This window comes from Arvicanthis niloticus, chromosome 12 (genome assembly GCF_011762505.2).
Source record: "Arvicanthis niloticus isolate mArvNil1 chromosome 12, mArvNil1.pat.X, whole genome shotgun sequence".
NCBI classification, from domain to species: domain Eukaryota; kingdom Metazoa; phylum Chordata; class Mammalia; order Rodentia; family Muridae; genus Arvicanthis; species Arvicanthis niloticus.
The window spans coordinates 30,413,547-30,436,179 of NC_047669.1; the positions used below are offsets into that span (position 1 = coordinate 30,413,547).

General features: G+C 42.7%; 1 protein-coding gene across 4 annotated transcripts in view; it reads right to left on the reverse strand.

Moving 5' to 3' along the window:
- Sidt1 (SID1 transmembrane family member 1) overlaps positions 1-22,633 on the reverse strand; it is a 90,197-nt gene that overhangs the window by 19,622 nt on the left and 47,942 nt on the right. For 3 of the 4 annotated variants that reach the window (XM_034515124.2, XM_076942983.1, XM_076942984.1), the window contains exons 8-18: positions 22,160-22,231; positions 21,555-21,648; positions 14,010-14,053; positions 9,942-10,013; positions 8,139-8,284; positions 7,341-7,414; positions 6,113-6,179; positions 3,718-3,791; positions 2,644-2,767; positions 2,315-2,432; positions 60-196 (exon numbers count right to left, since the gene is read on the reverse strand). In XM_034515124.2, the coding sequence (XP_034371015.1) occupies positions 60-196; positions 2,315-2,432; positions 2,644-2,767; positions 3,718-3,791; positions 6,113-6,179; positions 7,341-7,414; positions 8,139-8,284; positions 9,942-10,013; positions 14,010-14,053; positions 21,555-21,648; positions 22,160-22,231 (1,022 nt within the window). Of the gene's footprint in view, positions 1-59; positions 197-2,314; positions 2,433-2,643; positions 2,768-3,717; positions 3,792-6,112; positions 6,180-7,340; positions 7,415-8,138; positions 8,285-9,941; positions 10,014-14,009; positions 14,054-20,262; positions 20,360-21,554; positions 21,649-22,159; positions 22,232-22,633 lie in introns of those variants that run through there. The other variant, XM_076942985.1, reaches the window with a different exon arrangement.

The window sequence follows — 22,633 nt, forward strand, 5'->3', positions numbered from 1 at the left end:
CCTCCCCCCAAGGGGACACTTTTCAGGGCCGGACTGAAGGCAGATGGAGAGGGACCCACCACTCCGAGGACCGTGAGTGTGATGACCACAGCGAAGGAGGCGTAGGCAGAGTAGGCGCTGGCATTGATGTCTGGGTGGCGGGTCTGATAGAGCTTCAGCATGCAGAGGCCAGCGATCATGTACATGAAGGAAGTGTCTGGGGACCCAAGTCAAGAGGCTCAGTGGGTACCTGGCAACGACACTCCAGGCTTTCCTTTAGCTTCCACCCACCCTGTGGCTCAGTGGAATATTTGCTGACTTGTAGCAGTCTCTAACATAGCAGTCCTACTAGGAGCATCCTCTAGCACAGTGGTTCTCAGCCTATGAGTCACTACCCCCAAAGACTGTCAGAAAACACAGATGTTTACATTATAATTCATAATAGCAGATAAATTACAGTTATGAAGTATCAACAGAAATACTTTTATGGTTGGGAGTCACCACGGTATGAGAAACTGTATTACAGGGTGGCAGCATTAAGAAGCTTGAGAACCACTGCTCTAGGAAGAGCCTGTATCCTCTATTTCCAACCCGTCCCCATCCACCAGTGTATTTTGGTTTGCAGAAGGAAAACATCGAACAGGGTAAGTAAATAGCTACCTCACCTGTAAAGGGTACGTACATTCTAAACTTTATATTTGACAAGGGGGACAAAACAAAACAAAAACCCTTTAACGGTGATAGATAGTTCAGGCAGAGAGACAATGCAATGAGTGTCAGGTGGAAGCTGTTCTCAGCACTCTGAGATGCAGCCGCACCCACTGCTGTCTCTCTGTGCAGAGCATGATAGCCTAGTGATGGAAGATAGCTACCCATTAAATGCAGCCCGGCAGTCCTACCGCTCCAGAGAGAGGAAGCAAAGCAACAGTGTGATGCTCGTACTACTCAAAACTTCAGCCAAGCATTCAAATGTCTGATAGTACCGTTGATGAGGGAAATAAAGGCTCTCACACAGCTAGCCCAGGGTGGGGAACACTCTGGGGAGAAACTTGTTAAGCAGAAAACAGAAGGTGGACAAGCCAGGTGGTTAAGTCTGACCTACTGAGGTGTGTGATGGTGGTGCATACTTTCAATCCCAGCACTTGGGAGGCAGAGGTCGGCAAATCTCAGTGAGTTCAAGGCCAGCCCGGTCTAGAGACTGAGTCCCAGGACAGCCAGAGCTGTATAGTGAAACCCTGCCTTGAAAAACCAAATCAAACCAATCAAAAGAAATCATCATCTTTGAATGTGGGTGGCAGTGTACAGGTCTTGTTTTCCTCATTTTTATCTTATTGTTGTGTCTCTTAGATGGGTCTCACTATTTGTAGTCTAGACTAAAGATCCTGTTGGTTCAGCTTCTCGGGAGTGTTGTTTACAGGCAGAGCCCACCACTCCCATTCTTCATTCTTATGCTACATTTTAACACTAAATTTGTATCTACCATCTTTTCGATTTATAACTTTCCTTCCAGCTGCTTGGCTACTGGAAAGCTAACCCTGCTCTTGAAAGGGATAGGTCTGATTGGCCCAAAGTTAATCCATTTTCATTGCTGACAGATGTAGCAGCCTAGATCTGAGCTAACCAGCACCTAGGTAAGAATGTACTTATTACTGTTTGAGCTACTGAGATATGAGGGGACATTATCCTGAGGCTTCTTCTGAAGATTTTTTTTTCTTGTTGTAAGTTCCTCCAGGCCATCTTGGACCTGTTCTGAACCTGGAGAAGGAGACCTAAGACCTAAGGAGAAACTAAGATCTATTATGGATACCTTTACCAGCATGAGAAAAATTACCTTTGAGAGAAAACCAACACATAGGCTAGGGACACGGAAAAGGTCACCTGGAGATGTAGAGTCAGCTGGGATAAGCCAGCTGCAAAGGCATTTCTCCCCCTGCCTTCCAGACAGAGAGCTGTCAGACAGAGTGATGGTTTTATCATTTAGTCCACTCTTAATTGAGTTTACCATTACTTTCACCCTAGAGCAGGCTAACTGCTTAAGTAAGCAAGTTACGTGGAGAGAAGTCTGAAGGGCAATGCTGCTTAGCTTGGCCCCTGACACTGCGTCTCACTGTGACATCAGCATGCAGTGCAGAGTGTTTTCCAGACTAAATGTTGGTCAAAGAGAACAAATGTATAACATGAAGAAACCTTGCTCAGTGACAAGGTGCACTCAGGTCGTCTCAGCTCACCCCAAATGCCTTTAAATTCTTGCAAGTATGAATTTGATGTTTTTGAAGGGCTCCAGGATAAGACGCCAGAAACTCATATCTATGTCACCAATATAGGTTTTAATTACCGAACTGGAAGTTGGAGTAATTAGGGCAGACATGGTAACAAGCACTGAGCACGCCTTCCATCATCAGTGCAATCCCCATAGCGTAGAAGAGGCCAAAGTGTTTGGGAATACCATACTCCTGGAAAAAAGGGGAGAAAGGATTGTTAATAGAAAGACACTAGTCAGAGTCACATCCAGAGTCAGGAAGCCTAAATGGTGGCCTCAAGTGGCTCTACACACAACACAGTTCATCATCTCACCATCAAGTCAGACATCCCTCCTCTTTGTGGTCTACGTGGAAACACAGTCCTTCCCACTCATGCCTTTGATCCGTCCCACTCTCTCCTCACCATAGCAAAGATGTCTTTAGCCTCCAGGGCTCTTCGGTGCAGAAGGTCCCGACGCAGCACTATCAGCAGGAAGAGGAAGCCCAGGAGAACGTGGCCCAGGTTACTGAGAATATTATTGAAGGCACTATAGGGATGAATGAGAAGTGAGTGTGAAAGCCAGCATGGGGACTTGGAATGCGAAAGTGGGCGGGTAAACTCAATCTTTGGTCTTTCTATGCCAACGTTCTCCTAGGACTTTAGCATTGGACAGATCCCAGAAATCCTCGTTGATCTAACCCTTTGATTTGAAGATGCTTACTTGGCTTAATGTAGCATCTGTCTTCTCTGGGATCTCTGCTTAGCATCCCTAATACCTGCTTGATCATCTCTTGTCCTCATGGCCCCGACAAAGGATGAGCCCTGAGAAAGAGCTGGTCCAGAGACGAACGAGCATTTCAGCTCTACCCGTGACTATCATAGATGGACTCACAATGTGTCAATATTCAGCTCTCCAACTGTGGATTTCAGTACAAGCACATATATACCACAGACCATGGCTTCCTTTTCAGGAAATCAAGCTGGTTCTGCTCTGTAGAGAGAAGATACATTCCTATCTCTCAGGAAGACACTTCCTTTTACCGAGTTCTGGTGGCTTTAGGACAGTCAGGCTTTCGGACAAACTCGGACATCACTAAGAACTAAGGGACCAGAATTCAGCAAATCCATACCTATCAAAGCCTTATCTAAAAACTGTGGTAATAATACCTACCTTGTGAGGTCACTTTACATACTAAATGAGAGCTGGCCACCAACTCATGTTCATGGACATGTGCCACCTATAGCTAGTGATCTGGCTTTGAAAAACCTTACCGCCCAATCCTCAACAGGTCATTCTTAGAAATATTACCTGAAAGGGAAGCAGATCCTGTCTCAACAGCTGGCTTCAATTCCTCTTTGCCCTGACCAGGGCAATTTTCCACAGTTGTTGGTACGTGTGTGTGTGTGTGTGTGTGTGTGTGTGTGTGTGTGTTCAAACTTAAATCAAATTAGAAAGAATCTCCAATGTTTCACGAGGAGCTAGAGGGCTGAATTTACCTCAGGACGCCCAAGGGGTGAGCACAGAGGAAGTTGTAGTAACAGATATCCTGGTTGCCAGTGACATTTACCACCTATAAAGCCAAGTGAAAGAAGAAAAGTGACTTCTCTCTATCCTATGGGTCTGCCCAAAGTCATAAAGAACAGAAAGGGCTCACAGGGATGTCCTGCCAGTGGTTAAAGTGTAACCCACCTCCTCTTCAGGAGGTGGGGCATGACCTGCCACCGTTACACAGCAAACACACACTCCCTACTCGGATGCCATCTGTGCTTTAGATAAAAGTATCCTGTCCATTGGGTAGCCTCAAGATGGAACTCAACAACGTTTGGGTCTTTTGTTAGTTTGATAAAAGGACTATGAAAGGAAGGATGCTAACATTTGGACCTGCCTTTTGGGTCTGTCTTGCTATATCCTGTTTCCTGGATTAACACTGGGAGGAAACAGAGTTACCTCGTTCCTTGGGTGCCCCACCAAGCAGGAGGAAGAAGTATCAGTGAGGTAGTATCTACTTTTCCTTATCTATCACCTCCCTCTTCAAGAACCTGCCTAAATTACAGCAAACTGCAGCTTCCGATGGGGTTCATGTATGTAAAGAATGTTTAGATTAGAAACAGTGGCATTCGAATCTCATAGAGACTTCGTCTTTATTATGTGATGAGTATGAATGGACTAAGTATCCTACGTCATGAGCTTGGCTATACAGAGAAATCAGAGAGGATTTAAACAATACTGACGCATGTCTCTCCTTCCTGAGGCCCCGATCTACTTGGTGTGGTATACCCCCCCCCCCGACCCTGAGATTTTTAAAAAGTGCCCCCAAGTGATTTTAATGCCTAGCAAAAATTAAGGGACAGTGGGAAAAAAATGTGCTTATCCACACGTCATTCTAAACTGGCCTTCTCAACTCTCATAATTTCTAGAGAATTTCTACTTAGAAATTGGGGCCTCAATTAAATTTCTAATTCAGTGACTGGGATCTAGGGTTTCTGTAAAGGAGCAGTGGACATTCTCAAGGTGTTTTAGTATGAATTTGTTCATCAATCTTTGTTGTTGGCTTAATATTTTGTTAGTTCCACAAAACTGTTTTTAAATGTCTAAAAAAGATTTCTATGTATAAGTGTTTCGCTTGTATGTATGTTTGTGTACCACATATGTGCCTGATGCCCATGGAGGTCTGAAGAGGGTGCTGGATCCTACTGGAACTTGAGTTACAAACAGTTGTGAGTGGTCAGTGGGAACTCAGGTCCTCTGCAAGAGCAACACATGCTCTTACCTGCAGAGCCGTCTCTCCAGCCCCTCGTGAAGATGTTTATAATTTTGCAGAGTGTCCCCAGTGAGGAGGTACAGGCTAAATTAGACTTCCAGCTTCTTTTGTTCAGTCTGGAGATTTTATTTTGTGTTACTTTTTAGACAATTTCATGTTGCCTAGACTGGCTTTGAGCTCCCTATATGAGAAAACCTTGAACTTCTGATCCTCTGGCCTCCATTTTCCTATTGCTGGAATTATGAACATGTTAAACCCATTTATCAGGTGCTGCAGTAGAACACAGCTTCATGCATTTTAGGCAAACGTTCTCCCTACTGAGCTGCAGCCCTAGACCATTAGCCTAGACCTTTATTTACTCTGTTCATTGCCTTCTGATGATCACAAACTCAGAATGATAAATAATGGTGCCATCGATAGACATTACGGCTGAATGATTGATTTTTATGTTGGTAAACAAAACAATGTAAGATACCAGTTCCCTTTGTGGTAAAACAATTGGAAAATAAATGGAAACAATCCTAGAGATGAAGTAGCTAATGGACAAGCCTAATTAGTGCCAAAATGGGAAATTATTAAACAAAAAAAGTTCTTGGAGGCTGGTGGCACATACTTTTAATCTCAGCTCTTAGGAGTCAGAGGCAGGTGGATCTCTGAGTTTGAGGTCAGTCCAAGAGAACCAGAGTTACAAAACAAAGAGATCCTGTCTAAAAGAACCATCAACAAAAACTATAGTTCTTGGGACTGAAGAGATGGCTCGGTGGTTAAGAGCATACACTGCTCTTTCAAAGGACTTACGTTTGATGCACAACACCATAGCAAATAACTCCCGAATGCCTATGATTTCGGTTTGAGGAAATTCAATATCTTGAGTCTCTTCAGGCTCTCCCTGTCTCTGTCTCTTTGTCTCTGTCTCTGTCTCTGTCTCTGTCTCTGTCTCTGTCCCTCTCCCTCCCTCTTCCCCCCCCTCTCTCTCTCTCTCTCTCTCTCTCTCTCTCTCTCTCTCACACAAACACACACACACACACATACATGCACACGAGCTGATCCCAAGCTAAACTCTTCCCTGTAACCCAGAGTGGTGGCTTTCCTTCGATGGAAGTTGGACATTGGGGCAGGGCAGCACTTACCGTCTGGTAGGTGATGACAAGCTGCATCACAGGCAGTGCATAAAACACAGCAATGGTGATGATGTTCCTATGACAGAAGGAACCAGAAACAGTGACTTCCAACATAATGGTGGGCTCCGATCAGCTTTTAGGAAAATAATATTTCCACCTTATAACTCCACAGTTAGCTTGCAAAAGCAACTAGGAACTGATAGTGTAGCATCTGTTTCTCCAGTCTGGCTCCTCTTTCCTGTGCCTTTGCACATTTGGCCAGAGGCGACAGAAGGAAGTGAACAAACTCACCTTGGTTACTGCTATTGGTTTGGTTATAGCAGAGAATCCTTGCACTGATAACTGAAATCATTAAGTCATGCATTTGTTTAATCTATTGGAGACAAAGTCTTGCTAGGTAGCCCTGACTGCTCTAGAACTTGCTATGTGGACAAAGCTGGTCTTGAACCTGTGATGATTTCAAGAGCTGTGGTTACAGACAATGCCACCGTGCCTGACTTAAAATGATGGATTTAAAATTCACCAATTGGTACTTAATGAGTGGAAGTCCTCCTCCTGTTCCTCCTCCTTTCTTCTTTGTACAATCATTTGTAAAGGAGCCTAAACTCAACTTCCTATATAACTATCTTATCCCCTGAGCACATTGTTAGGTTAAATGTGCTTAGAGTGTGAGTAACAAGTGAGAGATACCTTGTAGAGGCTCTGAAATAAAACTTAATTCCAAAATGACAGTTCAGCTGTGAAATTCCATTGGCTCCCTTGTTCCTGGCTTCATTCTAATGTCTGCATCCAGAAGTAGGGGAAGTCTTCAGAAAGTAAAAATGGAGGGCCATCTCACAAGAGGGCCACAGTTGGCTGGAGCTTTCTGAGCAGAGGAAGGCTACTTGCTAGGCAGCTCAGCCTCTTGACTGGGTAGAAGGACATGCCCACGGGTACGGGCATATTACAGGTCTTTTGTGTTTCAAGTTGGAGGTATCGTCATCCAAACCCATGGTTTACTAAACACCAACTCCTTATGGTACAAGTGGTTGTAGCTTTTACAAAGAAAAAAAGATGAAGCTTAAAGAGTTTAGGGGCTGAGAGTGTAACTCGGTGATAAGGGGCTTGCCTCCCTTATCCTGTGTATAAGTCCTGGGTTTGATCTCCACCACTGCAATACACACGTACATACAAATAAATAGATTTAAATGAGTCAATATTTCTAAGAAAGCCATGACTTTGCTGGTTACCTACTTACCAAAAATAAATCTTATACTTTTTGCTGACAATCCTCCGGTCTTTCCTGGACAGATCTGACAGGTACAAGAACATCTAGGGCATCAATGGGAAGAGAATGCAAACTTGAGCTTGGCTTTTCTTGTATAGGACACAAAGGAGAACTTTAGAAAGTTCATCAATTTACTCCCCACTGGGGATTGAAACGATCCACCAAGCTGTTTCCTTTAATTTTGCCTTTCTCGGGACACCATAATAAAAGCACTACCATTCTCCTCGGCTGATATGAGAACCCCCATCAAGTACCAAATGCCTCACACATTGCAAGCACTGACTGCTCAGTTCTCAGATCTGCTCACTTTGTAGTTCCTGAGTTGCATACGGTTGAAACCGTGTGATTTATATTCGGGATTTTTGGTAGGTAAAACATACACTATATTAAGCTTATTCCAGAAAGAAATGGGCTTTGCTCTCAACGGATGGCATGTATAGGAATGGGGAAGTTTTCCAGAACAGCCCTGAGGTGATCTCATCTTCCATCTGGGTCCCTTTATACTCTCCTGTTCACAGACACTTGGGGTGCCGAGAACATGGAATGCTCTGTTATTTTTTATCCCCCAACCCCAAAGAAAGGTTCTAATGAAGAGGTTATCATCTTGGGCTCTAGCTATGTTTCATCAAAACCCTTCAGAAGACTTGACTTCCCTTCAAGAAAAAAAAAAAAAAAAAAAAAAAAAAAGGAGACGGAAGCACTGGTGAGATTTATTTTACTACCAAACCGCCTTCTGTTTCATCAGCAGCAGTCAGAGCGTGTTGGTACCTTGGTCCGGATGACGTTTTTGTCACTTTCGATATCTGGCATGGTGTCGAAGTCACTCTCCTCCACGGAGCTGTCTGTGTCTGAATGGCATGGCTGCCCTCCATCGGAAGAAGACATCTGCCTTCCAGGACTGGAACTTGACTCGTCTGAAACAGAAAACTCCTCTGCCTTTAAAAGCCAAGAATGGTCCTCAGAGCCCATTCCTCTGCAGAAAGTGCAGTGCTCGCTCATTCTAGAAAACACCATGTTCATCCAAGTTAACTCTTTACCAACAAGACATGCACCTGGGCTGCCTCCGCAAGTGAACGTCAATATTTCTTTTCTTCCATTTTATATTGAATTTGTCTGTTTCTAGGGCTGACTGTAAAGACTACAATAGAATCTTCCCTGTAGATATCTGGATGCAGAAATAACATTGTTCTTGTATTTCATGTTTCAAATTTTAAAAAACAAACACGACGTGTCGCTACACACATGCAGAGGTATTGATAGCTTTGATTACACGTGTGGGTAAACACATACCTATCCAACTGCCGTACATTCCTCATGGAATAATTATCCAGAGAAATCCCCCACATGCCATTTCTATCATTATGTAATGAAAACAGTATTCTCAGGAAGGATTCTTCTGTCCCCATGAATGTTCTGGAGCAGATGGGATTTGTGCAGCTTGAGCACATGAACTGAGCCTACCTTCCGATTTATTTCTTCTGTTCAGATTTTTTGTAAAAAAATTCTGTTCTTACAGAACTAAAAATAAATAGCCTACACTGAGCCCACATGCTCCAAGTTACAGAATAACAGAGCAAGGTTACCGTCCCTCTCTCCGGGCTGTTTAATGTGCACCACTCACGAGCCCACAATCACCATGGCAGGGACAGGGCTCTGTGCACTCCTGCCATACAGCTATGGGGGAACTCGGTTCCTTTTCAGGCTGCTTAATGACATCTAGGTTTGCCCAGTAAATAACTTAGTGGCCTTGACCAGGCTCATTGTGACCTTAGCTGGGGTGAAGGACTACAGCTACAGCCATGAAGGTCCAGCTACAGCCATGCTCACTTGCCACACTGCCTTAGTCTTCTCACACCTGCTCAATTGATAGTGCTGGCTGCACCAAGTCTTTCAAGCCGTAAATTCAGCTCTTGGGGGTGGGGAGAGCTGGCAAGATAGCAAAGAGGCTAGAGGGCCTTTGTGTGCAGACCTGATGGTGTGAGTTTGATCCTCAGATCCCACAGAGCAGCAGGAGAGAACTTGCTTAGAGAAACTGTCTCCTGACCTCAGCACATGTGCATTGCGCACACATATGGTATACACAATAACAAACAAATAAAAGATAGATAGATAGATAGATATAGGCAGAACAACAGACAGACAGAAAGACAGACAGACAGACAAGATGTTTAAGTACCCAAAGGGCTAGGGAGATGGCTCACTGAGTAAAAGGTGCTTGCTGCCACACCTGCTGATCTAAGTTCAGTCTCTGGGACCCACACGGTGGAAAGAGAGAATCAACCCCTGCAAGTTGTCTTCTGGCCACCAACATTCACATGCCCCCGCCCCCCCCCCCAATGAATAAAATAAAAATGTGATACAGTTTCAAGTCCCAAATTGGAAGTTGATGGCAACCACTGAAGTGAGTTCAGCCCGAGGGGAGTTGGCAGATACAAGACACAGAACAATAGAAGCAGAGAGAGTGCTGGAAGGAACCTTCTAGATAATCCAACCAGTTCATGTCTTCCATCAAAGAGGGGCCTCTCTGCAGAGTAAAGAGAGAGTCCTACCAAGGACTCATTGTAGAAGTACCTATTGCTCCATAGTTGCTCCCTTCAGGCGTGCTGGCAGAGATGGGATGAGAGACAGCCATATTTCCAGAGCCTGCGGGGAAAACAAACAACAAGAAAGAGGGAAGGAAGCTTTACCCTCAGCTGCTGAAGTCAAACAGCTTGACTTGAAGTAGCTGAGTCGCTAAGCAGCAATCTTTAAATCTGACTTTCTTTCCACTTTAATACAGGTGCCGTCACTGTGGGTGACAGGGCCAAATCTAGCCTGTCACCTCCTCCTGTATCATAGTGTGTGGCCGCATTTCTCTCTCTCTCTCTCTCTCTCTCTCTCTCTCTCTCTCTCTCTCTCTCTCTCTCTCTCTCTCTCGTTCCTGTATGATTTGGGGACTAAATCCCGGGCCTTTCTTATTGCATGCAATGTCTCTGCCATGTAGCCACATCCCCAGGCAACTCATGTCATGTGATGTGTTAGGGAAGTATTTTTCAGTGAACACACCTAATATTTGGAAACATCTCTGTTCTCAATATATTTCAGAATTTTTGCTGAAAATGTAACTCACTGTTACATAAAAGCTAAATGTATCACAGAGGTAAAAACCACAAATGCTCTGCACACTCCCTACTCACAGCAAACTTCCTTATCCCAGTCTTAGGCTTTGTCCCTGTGATGGGCTCTCAGAAGGTCATAGTTTTGAACTCCCCAGGCTCCAGTCTGTGTTTTTAATCTTCCAAACCCATCATGTCCCTATTGATTTTCCCCACAGGAGAAAGTAACTACGTGCCAAATTCAAAAGTTTCAGACAGGAGACAAACCTAAGGTTAAGCCACTCAGTTTCTTTTCTCCCGTTGGTGAATTCGCTAAGAGCTGTCTCAGCTGCTCAGTGGGACTTAGAGCTGATGTAGTGGTCTTGGCAGGCAAGCAAGGCTGTTCCCAGGGCCGGAAGGACTTTGACCTTCAGAAAGCATACTCCCTGGCGTTGTTACTGGGCTTGACATATTTATTATTTAGAGAGCTCAGCTCTCTGAACTTCCTTGGACTAACCCTTAAGTACACAACATGACATCAACATCAAGCATGCTTTACACTCAAGTTCAAAGCAGACAAATTGATTATCTTTAGACACATTGTGTGGGGGTGTGGGGGGTGTATACATATGTTTTGGGGATCAAATCCAAGGCCTTGCATGAGATAGGAAAACACTATCACTGAGCTGTGTTCTCAGCCTAGCTTTAGACTCTTAAACATTAAGAACCAAATTATGAGCACAAAGAATGTTGTGAAGATGCTTGGCTGTCTCCTTGTGACTTGGGACAGTTCTGGCTTCATTATAACATAGACTGTGGCTGATGCTCTTGTCACTGCTGACCAAAAGCAACACAATGAGCAGAGCCACCACTGCTCCTTGATGCTTTGATTGCTGTGACTGATGCCACCATTCCCTCAGCCTGAAGAGAACGAATTGTGTCAGACACTCTTGTCTTTTCAGCTTCCCTGGGAGGTACGGGCTATTATCGTCATCATTTGAAAGATGATAAAATAGAAGTTCTGAGAGATCAAGAAGCTTCCCCAGCCAGCCAGGCAATGGAAACAGAGCGGCTTATTGTACTGCTGTCAGCTAAAACTTAACTTTCTTTTTGCAAAATTTACTTTTATCGTATATATTTGAAATGCATTACATGTACACATACATAAACACGTGCAGCAAAATAATGACCTCACACAAGCAAAGTGTCCAGCTTCCCAGTGAGTGGACAGCACATATGTCAAATCCCATGAGATTTCTTGCCCTTTGAGAGCCTGCTGTTTTAGCATTTGCTCTGAGCCCAGCCCTCAGAGTGTTTCCTGTTACTTTGAGCACCACAGAATTCCTGCTCCTCATAGACTCTTGGTCTTGCTGATAGGAAAAATGTTTCTACAGCCTTGTTTTCCTCTGAAGGCTCCTCCTGTGAGTATCTCATGGTAGCACACTTCTCTCTGGCTCTCTCTTCTGGCTGATCTCACTGGGCTCAGCTCCATAACCCTGAAGGTCACTAGGCGGTTCTTCCCTGGCTGGCTGGAGCTTGCCACTCTTTTGGTCTCTTGTTTTGGTCGGTTAGGTCTTGGCTCACTCTTGGTCATGGGACATCAGAGGTGGTGCCATCTTGGCCCGTAGCTTCTTGTCCACAGAGGTTCCTTATCTCTGCCCTATTTCAAAGCTGTTGGTGGCAAGCACAGCTGCTTTCTACTTCCTGAACTGAAGAAAACACCTGTTTCCTTTACGAATCTTCAACCTGTTCATGCTGCTGGTGCATGGAAATTGGTGCTTTTCCAGCTTCACCCTAAGAAGGTATCTGGCCATGTCTGGATAAGACACGTTTAGTTGTTGCAAGGAAACTTTAATCCAACACAATATGGTGAATCCTAAATAACTAAGAATTATGACTCTTGTAATGCCAATAATGTTGATGTTGGAAAAAATATGGTCTTAGACAGAAAGGACCTAGTATTAATTCTAAAAGTATATTTACTTAACCTGCTTCCCCTTTTAAGACAGGATCTCATGCATCCCAGGCTGTTCTTGAACTCACTATATAGTCCCGAGGATGATCTAGAAGACTTCTGACCCTCCTGCCTCTACCTCCTAAGTGCTAGGATTATAGGCATGTGCCAATTCAACCGGTTCATATGGTGCTGAGGACTTAACCTGGGGCTTGGAGCAAGCTAGTACGGTGCTTTGAGCAACACCCACAGCCAGGAAATTACCTCTATATAGTGACATATGATACAGTCTGCAAGAGAACATGAGAAGAAATTTGGGGTGGGGGCTTTCCTCTGACATTGCCCCATGAGGATGTGAGCCTTGATCCATCTTTCCAGTATCCCTCGGAGTAAAATACGGAGTGCCGGGGCCAGCAGAGAAGCAGACTAGTACACTGTATGCCATCTACTCTGAAGGCTACTCTCTTCAATTTGCAGATGTTGGAGCCTCTGGTCTGGAAGTGGGTCCAAGGCATATCCTGCAGCGATCGCCGCTGCTCCGTGGATCCACATGAAATCAATGAGTACACCTCCAGTCCTTATGATCACTCAGTTTTGTCTGTCATCTGAAGGTACCTCTAGCTCTTTGCTATTTTTCAGTGTACCTGACTTCCAGCAATGATCTGCTGTGTGCCTGAGCCCTGTTGATGGACATTTTGAAGTTTAAGGGCCCCTTCTGAACATGGAATTTCTTTAGTGATTATAAAACACAAAATTACCTCATTTATACATTCAGAGGGCATTTAATGAAATCTAACTTAATGGATTTGGAAGCCGTCCAGCAAAGGGAGAAAACCCTGCTGGGTGAAGGCTGAGTTGCTATCACTCCAGGACTCTGTGGACTGAAGTATGGAAAAGCACAGAACTAAACACTGGCTACACCTGATTTCAACTGGGGGCCATCTCCTTTGCATTTTCAATTCTCACTCCTTCCCAAACGGTGAAGAAGCTCATGGTAACCTGGGCTTTGTCAAAATGAGCACATTTGAAGCTTTAAGGTTTAATAAAAATATCAGACAATTGAAATCCTTTGTGAACTCTCAGAGAGGAGGAACAGGTTAGATATCTAATTACTCTGGATTCTTCATTTTTTTTTATTGTGCTTGCTAGTCTCAAATATTTTGACTATTGTGCTTAAACAAACAAACACACAAAGCTTTTATCTCAATTTGGGAAAAGTGCACTGCATAAAAGTTGACATGACACATTCTCACTGCTATTCCCAAGCTTCAGAATACAAAAATGTCTCTCCCCAGACACAGACAGTGTCTGTGAGCAGTTCTATCCCTGGGCTGAGACAACTTCTGAAAAGATGGATGGTTGCAAGTGCTCTATGAGTAATTAAAGGCATTCTGGGTACAGATTCTCTGTGTGGGATCCATATTGCAATAGTTACGACTAACCATAAATCGTTTCTTGCTAGTTCTGTCTTCTGTAGAAGGTCTCTGGATGAGAGGGCTCTAGGATAAGAACCAAGGGAGTAAAAAGAAGAGAGACAAAAGGTACCAAAAAGGATGTGGCTGCACTATGCAACACCATTAGGGATTGGGAATTAACCAAGGAATCTCTTACCATCACTGGAACCAAAGCTTCCGTCAATGGACTTCCTCTGAAACCTGCAAGCAAGCACGCACACAAATACATATGTATAGCACACACGTACACATACTTTTATGGGTCAGCCTATGTATTATCTTCCTTTATACTCGGTTGAAAATTTGTCTGCTAGAATCTTTTAAAATGGCTCTTTGGAGAAATTACTGGTAGGAATTTAAAATGGCATAGCCACTTTGGAAGACAATTTGGTGATTCTCCAGAAAGCCAAACACAGACTGACCATATGATCCAGTAATTCTGTTCTCAGGCACGTACATTATTTAGTAACGCTCATTCATTTTCAGATATAAACTTACATCATAATAAGTGTCTTTTATAGCATGCAATTCAATGTTTTTTAATATATCCAAAGTCTTGTGCATCTAATTTTAGAACATTTTCATGGCCCTCTCTGAAGAAGCTGGATATTGTAACAATTACTCTTCTTTCCCTCCTTCCCCCTGGCTCTTGGGAACCACCAATCTACCTGCTGTCTTTATAAATATACCTCTTCTGGATAGTTTTCATAAATGAAATTATGGGACATAGGAACTTTCTTGACTGGATTCCTTGATGTAGCACTTTATTTTCAATGCTATATTGTAACATGTATTAGTACATCAATATTTTTATGGTTGAATAATATTCCAGTGTATGTGTACAACATTTCATTTATTTGTTTTCTTTTGATGGGTACTTTTTATTGTTCCTCTTTGATATGTATTAATAACTGCTGTGACATTTGTGTTCATGTTTTTCTATAGAGCTATCTTCATGTCTCTTGGGTATATAACTAGATGTGAGCTTCTAGGCATGAGGCCACTCTATGTTTTACTCTTCCAAACTGCTTTCCACAAAGCCTGTAGAGCAAGCACTGTTTCACATTTCCACAGCCAAGTATGAGGATTCCCATTTTTCTACAGGTCTTCCAATTCTCATTTTATATTTATTTTTTATTATGTCCAATCTTTAGAGTTTCGCAACTCATTGCAGCTTTGATTTGCATTTTTCTAATGGTTAATGATGAACATCTGTTCATGTGCTTATTGGACATCTGTATATCTTCCCTGAAGAAGTGTCTACTTTAAGCCCTTTACCCATTTTTATGAAATTTAAAAAAAATTGGTTTATGTGTATGTGTGTTTGTTTGTGTGCAAGTATGTGCACATGAGTGTACTGCCCACAAAGGCCAGAAGAGGGCATCAGAGTCACCTGAAGATGGAGTTACAGGTGGTTGTGAGCCACCTGAAACTGGTAGAGGAAATCAAACTCAGGTCCTCTGGAAGAGCTGGAATCCTATTTAACCTCTGAGCCATCTTTCTAGCATCCTCATTAAACACTTGTGATTATGTTAGTACTATAATGATAATCAAAGATCCGGTTCACAACCTTATTATAACTACAAACTTCTCTTGGTGACACCAAGTAATATATTCACAAATTCTGAGGTTTAAAACCTGACATTCTTTCATGGTCATTATTCTATATGCCACACTGTCTAACAGTAAGTAGGCCAACCTGTGAACACGTGACACTTTAAAAAAAAGTGTTCTCTAATTTCATTAGAGAAGTTTCACAATTTTCAGCATACATAACCCTAACACTTAATTTTTAAACTGTGCTCCATAGTAATTCATTCCTTTAGATGCTTTTGTAAATGGAACTGTTTTTATTTCAGGCTGTTCATTGCTAGCATATGGAAATAAAATTGCGTTTGTATTTGATCTTGTCTCATGTAGTCTCATTTTGGTGTGATGAGATTATTCTGAAATGCAAGATTTAGTGGTGATGGTCGTGCAGCTATGAATTAACACCCCTGAACTGAGTACTTTGAAGGGATCAGTTGATGGTTTGTGAATTTTATCTCAAAGAAGCCATTTTCCCCTAGATGTACCATTTGGCACTGTCAATCAGATTACTGTGTGAATTCAAATTGAATTCAACTGAGGTTTTGTGTGTGTGTGTGTGTGTGTGTGTGTAAGTGAGATTGGAGGTGAGGGCAGAAAGTGCAGCAGGCCAGAAGTGCTCACGCTTTAACCCATGCTTATTCACTTTTAGATGACTATTCCCCAACTTGTAACACCCATCTTCTGTCAAAGGGTTTCTCTTCAAACATCTTTTTTTCTTTTAGACACCAAACTTATCCCTGCCCCAAGGCCTTTGCTCTTGTTCCCTGCAAAGTCACTGTCGCCACTAGATCCTGACACTGCTGGATAGAGGTGCTTCCACATGGCTCTCTTGTCAACCAAATCAAATTCAAAGCGGGGTCTCTCTAACCATTCTCAATTTCACCATTGAGTCTGTTCCTCCCGGGCTTATGTGCCTGTGTGTTTCTCTCCTTGGTAGTCGAGGTGGTAGTAGAGTACATAGACTCGTTCATCAACCTCTGGGTTAGGATTGGACATGCAGGAGATTACAACTAAGTGTTATTGACTGACAAAGCATATCACTAAGGAGAACAGTTAAGATTCAGCTTGACTGTTTCATCCAGAAGGACACTGTAGGAGAGGTCTTTCTGAACAAGTTTGGTGGTACTGATGGGCAAGTAATTATCTCAGCTCTAAGAATATAAAGCATTTAGCATAATGGCTTTGCTCATGCTTGAATTAGGTTGTGAAACCACTACAGTTTTCCATGAGGGGAGTTAAATAATTTCCACAACTAAGGCAAGGCAGGAAGTATCACCTACTTAGCAAATGTAAAAAGTAGCAGATGAGACTTATACTGGATTGGATGTGATGGGTGCACCTTGACACTGGATTGGATGTGATGGGTGCACCTTGACAATCAGTCTGCAAACTGGGCTGGCCTCATGACTCACTCATCCTCCAGTAGATATGGGGGAAGACCTCTGAGCCTGTAGCTTGATGCTTGTACTTGTCTGTTCACTCTGAGATTCCACAGTCTCAGGTTGGCCTGTTGGAGTATCAGAAACCAGGAAGCTAGCCTAGGATTGCCAGTTTACTGGACCTGCCAGCAGGTTAAACCTGTGGCCTCATCCAGCTGAGATTTCTGAGCCCAGCTGTGATGATTCTGAAAGTCCATGAACTGCATGGTCTCAAGAAATGAGTTGATGGTTTGTGTTTTTCTTCTCAAAGAAGCTGTTTTTTCCTAAATGCATCATTTGGAGATATCAATAAAAACAGAATCATTAGCTGGCCCATTGTCTTCTTAGACAACTGTATACTATATATGTATCTCTCTCTGTCTCTCTCTGTCTGTCTCTGTCTGTCTGTCTGTCTGTCTGTCTGTCTGTCTCTCTCTCTCTCTCTCTCTCTCTATATATATATATATATATATATATATATATATTTAAATATATATATATATATTTAAATGACAACATAGCAGTGGATAAAAGAATCAAAGATATATGAGTGACCAGAATTTAACAGTCAGGCTTAATGAATGGCAGGGTTGTTGAAAAGAACAAGAGAACACATATTCAGTTCTTGGCTCCAGGCCTGAACATCCATCGTGGAGGGTATTAATACATTCCTGCTGAGATAGGAGGTAGAAGTGGGAAAAAAATGGCATTTTTATGACAGGAGAGCATGAAGCTCTTAGCTCCCCAAGACCTGGGGCCATGTCTGTCACAAGTGTTTATTATCATGATCTCATACTGTAGACTATAAATTCCACACATGTCAATAATAAAATATAAGGACTGATCGATCAAACAAATGGCATTAAGCTCAGAGAGCTTTATTTAGTTGTATGGAAAACTTGGTTTCACTCAGTTCAGTGAAGGAGAAGTCCGCCTATTAGCATTTTCCCTTAGTCTAGTCCCCTATTTAGAATGCCAAATGGTTCTGTGTCTCTGGGTTTCTATTTCAGTGTGCCTATATTTGGAAAGAGTCTCTGTTTGGGCACTTGACTGTAGCAAAGTCATCGGAGACAAACTTTCAACAGAGTCTGAGCATGGATTTCACAAGCTCTGCTCACCTCAGCTGCAGAATTAACAGCTTTAGAGATGGTGGCAAGCAGCTAGACATTAGTTCAGTTGTGGTCTGTTTGGGTGTTGATGGTGCCTATTAGCTGACTAAAGGGAAAGCATTCTGCTTTCTGAACCTAAAACATAGGAAGGAAATGTCTTGTTAAGGAGCAGAAGACTCTTTATTTCAACACGGAAGCTCATCTGAGGCAACATGGGAAACGTTTTGGCTTCTGTACAATCATAGCCTTGCTCCAGTGTACACTGGTGGTCACACTTCATTAGCCCAGAATGTCCTTTCTCATAGACCTCTACTGTAACAGGACCCCAGACCTTAGCACAACTGACTCCAAGAAGGAAGTGCCATTCAGGCTGTAAAACTCAGCATTTAGACGGCCCCACCAGTCAAAATGAAAATACCTAGCCCATCAAAGTCCATACAGTTCTGGGGAAGTCTCAAAATATACTAACGTTGGCCTTTGGCTTCTGTAGTTCCACTTCTGGTCTTATTAAATGAAATATGTCAGCCCAGAATATTGTTTTTGTGTTTTAAAAGCTCATCTTGAGAAAGGCTCAGGGCTACACTGGGATCTGGAAAACCCAGTGTAGTTGCTGGCTAATAAAGACTTTCTATTGGCTTGAACCCATGTCTGATCAATCTTCTCTGGTGGATACCCTACAACACTACCCCTCAAGACTCACTTTGATCAAGCCTGTTGAAGGCTTTAGACTCTAGAGCCTGGCTGCCTGATCTCCTTTAGGTATTGGGTGTGAATCCTTGATCAAATGCTTAACCCCTCTGTCCTTCAATTTCTTAAACCTTCTGCATAGTGAATATCACAATATCTCAATAATAGTGCCTCAGGGCATCAGACAAGACAATCCCTTGAGGGCTTAGCACACCACCAGGCACACAGCAAGCATCCAGCTATATTTGTTTAACACATTAATAACTATAACTTGTTATAGCAAACTGGTAGTCCTTCATGTATATACTTTCCTGATACTCCTTCATATATATTTTTTCCAGGTATGCTATTTACCTGTATCCTAAACTTTCATTTTTTAACACTTTTTTTTTTTTTAATGTCAGAATCTTGTGTAGCTAAGTAAGCCTCAAACTCACTATGTAGCCAAGGATGAATGACTTTGGACACTCTGTCCTCCTGGATCCAACTCCCGAGTGCTGAGCACTGGGGCGCCCCCATGTCAAGCTCTGTTTTTCATCTTGTAATTTAAAATAATTTTAAATTTACACAGATGTTTCAAGGATGTATAGAAAAATAGAATGTAGAATATCTATTGATACATCCTTTACCTTGATCCACTTGACAGCATCTCTGTCTATCTTTCTCCCCTTTCCTTCATCCCTTCTTCCCTTTCTCCATTTCCTATTCCTTCTACCTGCTTTCCTTCCTCACCTTCCTTCCTCACCTATCTTTCTTTCTTGCTTGCTTGCTTGCTTGCTTCCTTTCTTTCTTTTTTTCTTATTCCCTTCTTTTTTCTTTTTTCTTTTTTTTTCTTTCTTTTCAGAATGGATCTCACCCAGTAGCCTAGACTTCCAGGAACTCAGAAGCCTCTTGTTTCTGGCATCCCAGTGTCTACATCAATAAGCCTGGCTTTAGCTCTGTTCCTCAGTTCTCCTTTACCAAATGTATAGCACATATTCATCTACATATATGTTAATATATAGCACTTGGTCATCTACATGTATATTAATTTATAGCACTTGGTCATCTACATGTATGTTAAGTTATAGCACTTGGTCATCTACATGTATGTTAATTTACAGCACACTCATCTACATGTATGTTAATTTATAGCATGCACTCATCTATATGTATGTAAACTTTCTTGTGCCATTTGAATGTCATTTGAAGTTGTTATGGATTTTACCCTCCATATTTCTAGAGTGAAAAAAAATCAAATTCTTCAAATTTAATGCTTGCATACACATTTATTTAATGTGTTGCTGGGGGTCTTATATGCTAGGCAAGTGCTCTGTCACTGGGCTATATCTCAGCCTACTGTTTACTTTGTTCTGAGGCAGAGTCTCCCTAAGTTGCCCAGGCTGGACTTGAATCACTCTGTATCTCAGGCTGGCCTTGAACTTTCAAACCTTTCCCTCAGCCTCCCCTTGCTCTACTGACCATTCTCAACCTGAGCGAGTGTTAGCTGTGATGTTTGCAAATGAGTTTCCAACCCCAGCACTTCCTCTGTGTTTATCAGTGAGCTCTTGTTCTGCTATGGGGGAGATATACTCATTTAATGTCCACATTGCTGGAAGCACCTTACCCTGATCAGCAGCTGTTGTTCCAAATTTGTTGGATTCACTGGATATATTTTTGTGGGTATTTAGATCTTTCCTCTCTTTATGTCTTCATATATTTCCATTTTTCCAAATGGCCTACAATGCATATTTCTCAATTATTTTGGTGCTTCAATCTGCCCAGGCTTGGATAGTGGTGGACTAGTTTTTATTTATTTATTTTTTTTAGTTGTGCTGAGGCTCAGACCCAAGACTTACACGCAATAGGGAAGCACTGTCCACGGAGTCAATCCCCAGCCCTTGATTTTCTGGGACAAGCTCAAAGTATAGCTACAAAGCTATACTTTGTAGCTCAGGCTGGCCTTGAACTCTCTATGTAGTTCCTGTAGACTCCAAACTTGCCAGTCTCCCCGTCTCCTCCTGAGTGCTGGGATTCCAGGCATGCCCCAGCTAGGGAGCAGGAGGTTTTGAAGGCAGTATCTCAAGTCTTATAAGAATGTAAAAAAAGAGTTGTTTCCTGACGGAGAGATGGGCCTTTGCTATGCCAAGGAAGCAACCAAGAGCACTTCTCAGAGTTGGTGTGTGGCTTACCTAACGCTCTTGTAGCTCTCTGCTGTCTTTGTATATGTTTTTCTCATGTTTAAAATGAGAGGGGAAAACTCCATTTGTTTACTGTAAGCCTCCTTCCTCCCATCCTTTTGTAGATGTTTCTCAAAAAGCATAACAAATCAGAATTCTCAAAGCTCAGCCCCACGGAGAGAAGCAGAGAGCGTTATAAAATTTTATTTATTTATTTATCTTTAAAACCGTGGGGGGTGGGCACTCCAACTTCTTAGGCAGGGAAATTTCCTTGCTCAAATTACAGCATGGTTACCTCCACCTCCCCTCTGGAGAAATGTTTTACTGGGAGATTGGTGCACCTGGTAATATGCATCAAAGCACATCACTCCTGCTATGAACTATACCTCAAGATTTATTTTAGGCACTCAATTTACTTTTTGACAGAATGCTTCAGTTTCTTTCCAGACCCCATGCTGGAAAAAGCTGCTGATTCCCTTCTGTCTGCAGGATTTACAGCGAGTATTCTCAGGTATAAACACAGACAAGTTGCATTACTGTTGTGGTTTCACAATAAAAACTTCAGATCTGCAAGTGAGCCAAACAGTCTTTTGTTCTACATAAGAGAAACCTGCAGTGCAAATACAGGAGGAAAAGCAATTTGCCCATGACCACACTTAATGGCCAGTCAGTGTGCTCCAAAACCCATGTCTGAACATCACACAGAGAGGCAAAGGGGATGAAGAACCTGTGGACCTACCTCACATGCTGGACAAGCACAACGAGCAGGCATCCCAAGTAGAAGGACAAGAAAACGAATACGCTGAAAAGACTAGATTTCACGTACACAGATTCTGCAGAGAGAGAAACAGCTTTGGTCAGCTTGTCCTTGGAAAAAGGAGGACTGTGTTGGGGACAGCCCTGTTTAAAGGATCTGTCTCCATCACATCCATTCTTAAATCCTAATAAATTTTCATTGAGCAGAGAACTGTGGGAGGCCACTGGGATACTACCCACAAGTGACTTCGTAGTGGTGACTGCCAATGGAAGTGGGGGAAAGATCACTGGCTACAACTCTAGAACTGAGTCCCCTCCCTCCTCTCCTTGCCTCCACCAATCTTTTCCATTATTTCTCCTCCCCCTCCCCTGTTCTCTCTCTTCCCCCTTCCTTCTCTCTAGTTCTCTTATTCTAGCACCAAAATGCACCCCAGCCTTTCTCTTCAAGAAGATCTAATCCTATCTGTAAGTTAAATATACTTTTGTATTCTTATGATGGCTCCCCTTGAAAGGGAGACATCAGCATTTAATGACATGATAGATCTCTGCCTACAGGACTCTCTACCACACTCCAGAGCCAAGACCAACCTTTGATAGATGGGACGATGGTCACTTTCAGGTTCTTTGATCGTTGTAGATTCCAGGTCTGGTTTTCATTTTCTGGTTAAAAACAAACAAACAAAACAAAACCCCAAAACAACAACATACAGATGAACAGGGCACAGAACACAATGGGTCAGATATTAGACTCTCATCCTTCATTCTGAACAGTTGTATTATACAATGTAGTATACAGAGTCTACTCTGACTCATGTACAGGAACTGGAGGAAGATCTAACATCTAACATGTCAGATGTCCCTCTGGTGAAGACTCTCAGATTGGCCTTTGCTTGGGTGCATTTCTATAGCACCAGCTGACATAAATGAAATCGAACAGCAATCTTCCTTCTCCACTGTGAAAGACTTGACCTTTCTCCTGATGTCCACAGACATCTCAAGAGAATGTGCCCAAACCAGATAGCTACATCCTCCTTAGCTTGCATTATTCCTAGCCAGCAAAAA